The sequence below is a fragment of the Sorex fumeus genome, unplaced genomic scaffold, assembly GCF_029834395.1.
Source record: "Sorex fumeus unplaced genomic scaffold, SorFum_2.1 ptg000153l, whole genome shotgun sequence".
Classification (NCBI taxonomy): Eukaryota; Metazoa; Chordata; class Mammalia; order Eulipotyphla; family Soricidae; genus Sorex; species Sorex fumeus.
In genome coordinates, this window is record NW_026606210.1 from 48228 (window position 1) to 56731 (window position 8504).

At 57.0% G+C, this 8504-nt stretch overlaps 1 protein-coding gene across 1 annotated transcript; it reads right to left on the reverse strand.

Moving 5' to 3' along the window:
- Window positions 1–5189, reverse strand: ACR (acrosin). The gene is made up of 6 exons (XM_056107113.1): window positions 5119–5189; window positions 4046–4252; window positions 3629–3912; window positions 1075–1220; window positions 209–684; window positions 1–130 (listed from the first exon to the last, which is right to left on the reverse strand). The coding sequence occupies exons 1-6, from the start codon at window positions 5184–5186 to the stop codon at window positions 1–3; spliced, it is 1311 nt and encodes a 436-aa protein (XP_055963088.1). The 5' UTR covers window positions 5187–5189.
- Window positions 5190–8504: the final 3315 nt, after the last annotated feature.

Here is an 8504-nt window from a genome sequence, read left to right on the forward strand (position 1 = left end):
TCAGGAGATGGTGGTCATCTCCGGCATGGCCTCTACCTCGTAGTAGCTCTTGGGGTTAGGAAGAGATTTTCCTTTCAGGATCTCTATGAGCTGCTGGAGTCGTTTGGCAAATGAGAGTTCCTGTGGGGGCCTAGTAGGGGCAGATGGAGGCACAAGGTGGCCTAGAGGTTGGAACTGGATTTGGACTTGGGGTAAGGCGAAAGGGTACGGAGCCTGAGGTGAGGGTGGGGGCGGAGGTGGGGGTGGGGGTGGGGTCGGGGGCAGGGTCGGGAGTGGGGACAGAACCGGGGGTTGGGGCTGAGCCGGGGGTGGGGGTGGAGTCTGTTGAATGGATGCTGTCAGGAGTGGGGGCGGGGGCGGGGGCGGGGGCGGGGGTGGGGGTGGTTTGACAGGAGGTTTGGGCCGGCCCTCCTGCTGGCCTTGGTACCAAGGAGGGTGAGCAGTTGAGGGGTTTGAGGGTTGGAGTTGGGAACCTTGAGAAGGAAGGTAAGAGACAGGCAGCTGAGCCATGTGCAAGGCGTTTGTGCCGATCTTGGATGCAATCCAGTTCAGGTAGGGCCAGGTGGACGTGTAGACTCCAGGGCGCAAGGCACGGGCACAACCAATGCCCCAGCTGGTGATCCCCACGACCACAAAGGTGTTCTCCGCATCGTCTTTGCACATGAGGGGCCCGCCGCTGTCCCCCTGCCCGGGAGGATGGAGGAGGTCACTCTCTGCCCAGACCACCCCCACCACCAAGGACCACAGGCTGCAGAAGGACAATACTGTGACCATGTAACAACAGTCATGATCATCATAATCACATGATCACTGTGGCAAGGCTTGGGAGGCATGGGGGGATATCCCAGAGCCCTTCTCACTGAGGAGGCAAGTCCCATGTGAACGTGAGTACGTGTGTCTGGGCTTAAGGGCCCTGCAGTCTGGTGGCAGGAGATGTGGGAGATGGGTGGGAGCCCAGAACTCTAAATGTGGTGACTGGTTCTTTGTAGGAACAGCCAGGGGGTTCACCTGCCACGGTCCTGGAAGGGACCCAGAGAGGAGCTCAGGCTCGCAGGGTGTGGACAGAGAGGTTACCTGGCAGGTGTCCACCTTGCCTTCAGGGTAGCCTGCACACAGGTTAGTGGAATGGATGCGTCCGTTATACCATCGACTGGAGTTGCACTTCGGGAGGCTCACGAGGTTCACGCGTGCTTCCTGCAGCGTCGGTGAGACCTTTTGGGCTGCAGCCAGGCCACTCAGTGGTCAGTGATGACTGGAGGTAGCCCAGAAAGCCGAGGGCCCCCCACCAGCCCCACATGCTGCCAGTGCCCAGCGTCTCCCTGCTCACTTCTCAAGGGACGTGACCGCCAGGGTCAGATGGTGGTGACAGGGACAGTGGGCACCCCCTCAGCCAGTTCAGGAACCTGGAGTCCTGGACCCAGTTCCCACAGGGCAGGTGTGAGGTCTGAGTCTTGGCCATGTTGTGGGCCTCCCCAGGCTCACCCCCAGGCCACGCCTTTTTTCTCACCCTGCTGGTTCTGTTTCCACCAAGACCATAGCCACCACCACCTCTACCCTGCCCAGAATGAGAGGTTCCACTGTCCTCCCCATGTGCCTGTACCTATGTGAATAAGATCCAAAAACTGTGGCCTGCCCACTCTACCCAGGCTGACCTGACAAGTGGGCCACACACCAAGAATTGCTTTACAGAGCTAAATCCTCTTTGGTTTGGTTTGGGGGCCAGATTTGGCGGTGCTCAGGGCTTACTCCTAGCCCTGTGCTCAGGGAACCCTAGGCGGTGCCAGGGACTGAAGAACATGGGTCGGCCGGCACATGCAAGGCAAGTGCTCTGCCCTCTGTATTCTCTCTAGCTCCTGCCAGCCTCATGCAAAGGTGCAGACTGGCCAACGTCACATCCAGGTAGTCCCACAGACCGAGGCTCTCCACAACAGCAACACCTCCACCCCCTGAGGTGCCATGTGGCCGTGGGAGCATGGTGGGAGGACAGCCATGGTCACCCAGTCCAGCCACAAGGCCTCGTCACGTTTCCAGCCCCATGCTCACATGCCCACAGATGCAAGCTCTGTCTGTGCAGAGCCCTGGAGACAGCTGGCACTGAGTAAGGACGACACTAAGGAGACCCCTGTGAAAGCCACAGCAGAGACTCAAACCCCCAAGCTGTGATGTCAGAACAGAACCAGATATCCTGAAACAGAAAAGTGTTCTCAGCCACAGCATTTTGGCTTCAATGTTAAAAAATAAAAATAGGGCCAGAGCAATCGTCTAGAGGAGAGGGTGCTGATTTGTGCGCAGTTGACCTCTGTGTGATTCCCAGCATTTCCCAAGCTACTCCAGGAGAGATCCTTGAGCACAGAGCTAGGAGTAACCCCTGAGCACCACCAGGTGTGGCCCAAAAACCAAAAAGTTAAAGCTTAAAATGAAAGATGAGAATTCAACAAGAGGAGAACTAACCTGGGAACACTTTTGGCTCCCAGAGCAATAGCATTTGAGAACATACAGGAAAAGGAAGGCTTGGGAGTGAGAGATTAAAGATTGCTGACATCCCACTGGGTGAGGTTCTAGAACAAGCTATTGAAAGCAAGGATACGGAAGGCCCTTTCCTAAGGAGCAGGCCGATAGTACCAGAGAAACCAACCTTCAAGCATGGGAAGAAGAACCTCAAGAGTGGGGCTGGAGCGAGAGTACAGCAGGTAGTACTCGCCAGGCACATGGTCATCCTGGAATCAACCCCCAACACCCCGCCAGGTGTGCTCCCTGAGCACCACCAGGTGTGGCCCCAAAACAGAACAAAAACGAATCTCAAGATTGCTGGGAGTTTTCTCCACCAAAAGCTGAGCTTTACCCCCACCCCTTGACTGGGTCAGTGACTGTTTGCTCTTGAAGCAGGAAGAATGCATTATTCGCTCTCACAGAGCAGAAGCTGCAGAAAGCCTGTCTTCAAGTCTGTCCCTGATGGGACCAGGGAAAACTCGCATGCTCCCAACAGCTTGGAGCAGCACATGGATGCCTGGTCACCTGCTCCAGCACCACTTTCTGCCCACTTTTGGCCCCCTAGAAAACCCCTGCGCTGTCCAGCCCAGGGCTGTGGGAATTGGGAGACTGGAGTTTGGCGTCAATGCTGCGGGCTGAGCAGGAATGCTGGGCCCAGAGTGCTCTGTGCACGTGCCCTGTGACAGGCGGGAATTCAGGGAAACTCCCACTACAAAAGCCCAACGCGTCTCTTCCCAGGGTCCAGTTCCGGGGTTGGCACCTCATTCCAGAACTATCAGCCGGGGTCCCAGACAGCAGATAAAGACATGGCCTTTCCCAGACACCTTCTACAATCTCCGAGGTTCTCCTGGGGTCTGTGTGCAGCTCCCATGTAGGCAGTGTTCCAAAGGTATCCAACCTACGGCTGCCTTCTCTGAAACAAAGCTACTCAGCACCCCAGGACAATGGGGAGAGGTCACACAAGTGTCCAGACAGCAGCCAGACAAGGGCTCAGCTGCTCCAGCTGGGAAGGAGACAGAGATGCCACAGGGCTGGTATGGGGCTGGCATCTGAACACAGGCTTAACCATTCCTTGACAAGCTGCCTCTTCTCTCCCAAGACCACCCAGGAAATGGCTGCCCAGCCCTCCAGTTCTCACCATCCTCATTTAAGAAGCCCCAGCCAGTCACCCAGCACGTCTGGGGCAGACGGGGAGGACCGGCTTTGAACTGGGGCAGGCAGCCGGGCCCGATGTAGTGGTCACACTGGACTGGAGGCGTGATCTTCAGGAGGGCAATATCATTGATCTCCAGCGACGGCACATACTTCTCATGGATGATGATCTTCTCCACATAACGCTCCTGCTGAGGTGGTTTCACGGGCTTGTTGTTCCCAAACACAACCTCCCTGGCTCCAAAAATCAGCCTCCAATCATACACGTTCCTGTGGGCACATGGGTGGGCCCGTCCGTTCTCTAGACAGGCTTGGCCAGATGGAAACCCTGGCACAGCCTCCTTGCCCCTCCCATGGCCTGGAGGTGCACAGGAGCCCCCACAAGAGCCTCTCAGAGACCTACTTTTTCTCCCTGAAGCAGTGCGCAGCCGTCAGCAGCCAGTGAGAATTGATCAGCGTACCCCCGCAGGCATGGTACCTCCGATTCGTGTGGTACGTGTAGACCTGGAGGCTGACCATCCAAGGCCAGGCCCCCAAGGCTGCATTCTGCCCTCCTACAATCCGAGTCCCTATTTGCTGGTTCTGCCTGAACCTTACCCCGCAGGGGCCACTGCAAAGAAAGGGGACACAATTCAAGACCAGAATAGGCATAGCGAAGGCTGGGGAGAGCTCAACTCAGGGGTCCCCCAGGGGCAGCTGCCCCAGGAAATGGATCTGAGAGTGGCAAAGTCTGACATCTTTGTCGGTGGATGGAGTCACGGAGCAGACCGGAAGGTCCTAGAACATACATATCCTGGGTCCAAGGGGAGAGGGAAGGGTGTGGCCCAAGATCTTCAGGACCAGCCTTGGGTGATAGCATGAGGGAAGAACCAGGAACTGTGAGGGCCATGGGCTGACAGGGAGAGCTGGAGCAGAGAGAGCTGCAGTATGGTGGAAAGAGCCAAACAGGGCTGGAGGGCCATAGGGTGGTTGTTGGGGGAGGGGGGAGGTTTGGGAGACACACCATAATGGGGAGAACCAGACCACAGGATGACAAAGGATTGAGCCCCTGGTCGGAGGTCACAGCTGAGGAGTGGTTGGCACCACATGGCCCCTCTGGGGCTAAGGAAATTCTGGGGTGGGGGACATGGCACGACCCTGGGCCTGGAGCCAGGCAGTGAATTGGCATGTCGAGTGTCCTGAGAATAGCTTCAGAGCATTTAGGTGATCAGTGGCCAGACTTGGGCCTTGCGTTCTCTCCGTTGGAAGGCAGGGAGGAAGGGGTGGGAGCTGAGGGTCTGTCTCAAGTGGATGCAGTGATAGCTGAATCCCCGGGTCTCCTGTTCATCTCAATCCCTAGGACCGGGGAGGCTCTGGCTTGGGGTGTGGCTCTGAGGCCTAGGTAGGTCTCCTTGCTGGCCCTGGCACAGGGCGTTTACATGGGACTGCATGTCCAGGTGCCACACCCCCCTGCTTCAAGGTGCCCCAGACACTTACTCACACGTGCTGTTCTCTTTGGCGACCACAGACACTGCCAGGAATAGCAGAGCGGCAGTTGGCAGCATCTCCACCAGCCTCCTGCCTGGCGTGGTCTGGAACCTCCATGACCTCACAAAGCTCCGAGGCCTGCTGGCCAATCAGCAGGTAGCACCGCAGGGCCAGACAGGGCCTTAACTAGTTCATGCTGCAGTAACATCCTCCTACAAAGTCCTGGCCATGAAGGTGGCAACTGAGGGGAAAACCGCTCTGCACGTCCAGGGCCTTTTCTGTCACTTGACAAGGTCCCACAGCTGCGTGAAGATTTAGGGGTCACACACACCCTACCCCAAAACAAACTCCTATTTCCTTTTCTTTTCTTTTTTTTTTTTTGGCTTTTTGAGTCATTCCAGCAATGCTCAGGGGTTCCTCCTGGCTCTGCACTCAGGAACTGCTCCTGGCAGTGTTTGGGGAACCATACGGCATGCTGGGGATTGAACCCTGATAGACTGTGTGCAAGGCAAACACCCTCCCCACTGTACTATAATGCCAGCCTCCAACTCATATTCCCAGGGTTTGAGGTCAGCTTGGGCACTCTAGGTACTAGAGCTCGGGGCCAGAGAGCCTCAGGCCTCAGTGGGATCCCTTCAGAGGGCTTCTGGGACCCCTGGAGGCATCCCCTCCCCCACTACTGGTGTGGTGATGGGGTAATACCAGAGAGCACACACAGGATCCCCCCATCAGGGCCACTGCTCAGGCACATGGGTGTTATCAGGGCTTAGACTCACCATTGCAAGGCAAGTGCTCAGCCGCTGAGCTGCAGGCTTCAGAGAGGCCAACTGAGAGTCCCTAACCCAGACCACCCCCCCCAACTCGCCCTCCTGGTGGCCATGACTGTCTCTGGCCATTTCTAAGTGCTGGCACCCTCTCCTTGCAGACCTCCCAGTAGCAGGCACTATCCCTGAGGTCTCAGAGTCCTCGTCACAGGAAGGCCCACTCAGCAGGTGATCCAGAAGCAGAATTCACACAGCAGAACGTGGCCGCCCTCCAGGGTCCCTCCCTGGGAAAGCCAGCCCACAGCTGGCTGGACCTTCTTCGTCTCTCCACAGGCCCCCTCACCCCACCCGGGGAGCAATAGCAGGACGATCCTGATTCTGCTTCCTGAGCACCTCATCCTCTGAATGTCACACTTTGTCCTGGTGGACACAGTGGGTCCTCCATGGGTACCTCATCTGAATGTCACCCTTGGTCCAGGAACTGTTGCGGCTCCAGTGTGGCCTGTCCTCGGAGACCTTGGAGCTACACCCCCAAGCCAGAGGAGTGAGGAGGGTCCATGGTCATCTCAGAACTGGTCTACCTCCACCACCAGAGGGCGCCGGTCAGAGCCTGAGGGGCTGCATCCGTGCCCTGAGCCAGAGAGGGAGGTGGCCACAGGGGAGGACTCACACGTCCTTCCTGGTCAGTCTGCTCCATTTGTGGGGAAGGTAAAAGAGTATGGTCCTCCCACCCCAGGACAATGCTGGAGCTAGAAGGAGATCGTCCTTTGCTGGACATAGTCAGGCCTCAACACCTCAACAGCACTGGCCCAGGGTTGACCCTCTCCTCTCTGGGCATGCCCGGGCCCTACCTGAGCATGGGCATCTCTCACCTAAGTGGCAAGTGGACTTGCTCCATCCCTCACACTTTCTGGAAGCTTCTCCCTGGTGGGCTTGTCCAGGTGCTCCCCAGCTCTGGCCCTGGTGACTATCAGATGACCTCGCCTAAGCGCTGCAAAAGGGTGGTGAGTGTAACACACCCCCTTCAAGAGTCCACCCTGATAGAGGAACTAAAACACACTTTGGAAACACTGTTTGAGAAATGGCAACAAGAACTCAAGGCGAAACAGAAAAGTCTGGATGATTTAAAGATGGGCAGGAGTCCAGGAGATAGTACAGGACCTAAGGCACATTGCACCCCCAGGGCTTGAATCCATGGCTGCGGTAGATCCCCAAGTACCAGCAGGGGTCACTGCTGCTGCTCATGGACCAGCCTCCCCAACCCCCACCCAACCAATATTAATTGGTTGGAGTTTTTAAAGAGAATTTTGCTGGAAATGCTAACCTGTGTGAGTATTTAGACATAAACTGAAAAAGACACTGAGAGAAAAATAGTAGCTCGTTTTCAAAAGCCATTCCGGGAAAGAATGCAACAACCAAGCATAAAAACAGTCTGGACTCTGCATTGCAGCATTCACTTCTGATTCTACAAGAGCCTCTGGGGCCAGTGAGACAGACAGCCCAGGAGGTGCTAGCCTCGTTCCACCCCTGACACCACATATGTTCACCTGAGCACTGCCAGGAATGATCCCTGAGCACCACCAGGGGTGTCCCCAACAGCAAAAACTACAAATAGTGGGGCCTACATTCCCGGTTCCTGTCCACTGGCTCCACTAAAAGGCCGGAGCACATAGCCCTGGTTTCTTGTGTGACTTATTCTGTGGTTCGTTCTATGGTAAGCCCTAAGGGAGGCAGGGTCCACTGATGCTCCAGGAGTCAGGGGAGGGTGTGGGAGGTCAGGAATCTGGAGCCAGAGGGTAGCCTCCCAGTGGCTACTGAGGCACCACTCAGTCAACTGGTCATCTCCAACCCATGGAGCAGCGGAGGTCTCCCCTCTATTCCCCCCACCTCCAAAGGCCCTGTTCTTGCTCATGTGAGGAACCAGACACACGTCAAAGCAATTCAACTTGAACCCCATTTTTTTCTCACCCTTATCCTTAACCCCCTGGACCCCTGGCCTTCTCTGGCTACTCCTGCATCCAGCTGTAGCCCCAACCACACTCAAGCACTGTCCGTGGGACCTTGGAAGATGCGGGTGTGTGGGACAATGGCTCATCTCTGCTCCAGGGTCCGGAGATGGTATGTGAGGCCACAAGGGGCTGCGGGGGTGAGGGTCCCCCGTGTCGAAGGGGAAGACTCAGCCCCCAAGCTTCTCTGACACAGACAGAGCTGCCTGAGGGCCTCTGAGCAACAGGACATGAGCCTGTGGGGTGCCACTCTCATGGCCGCCTGGCTTCCACCCCTGCATCTTCTTTGGTGCCCCTCCCAGGGCCCCAGAGATGCCCACTCAGCCTCCAGTGCTCCAGCCCTGCCACATTTGGCCTCCCCAGGTGCCCTCTGAAAATGATACTGCAGATTTGACAGCACGACCTGGGAGCAGACTAGCTTCCTCTCCAGGCCCCACTGCAAGCAGCCCCTCCCCAGCCCACAGTCCTGGCCCCCTGTGACATGCGGGGCACGAGGACACCCTCCCCCCAATCTGCCCCCAGACTTCACCACATCAACTGCCCGGCTCCCACAGTGACTCCAACTTCAACCTGCCTTGCTTCCTGTGCCCTCCCATGACCACCACCCCCTGAGATGGGTCTCCAG

What these genes read in the sequence shown, in the direction of transcription:
- ACR (XM_056107113.1), bottom strand. Translation starts at nt 5,186, where the DNA reads ATGCTGCCAACTGCCGCTCTGCTATTCCTGGCAGTGTCTGTGGTCGCC. An exon ending in AAAGAGAACAGCACGTGTGA is followed by an intron (nt 4,253 to 5,118) that starts GTAAGTGTCTGG and finishes CTTTCTTTGCAG; the next exon opens with TGGCCCCTGCGGGGTAAGGT. An exon ending in GGGCTTCTTAAATGAGGATG is followed by an intron (nt 1,221 to 3,628) that starts GTGAGAACTGGA and finishes GCCTGGCTGCAG; the next exon opens with CCCAAAAGGTCTCACCGACG.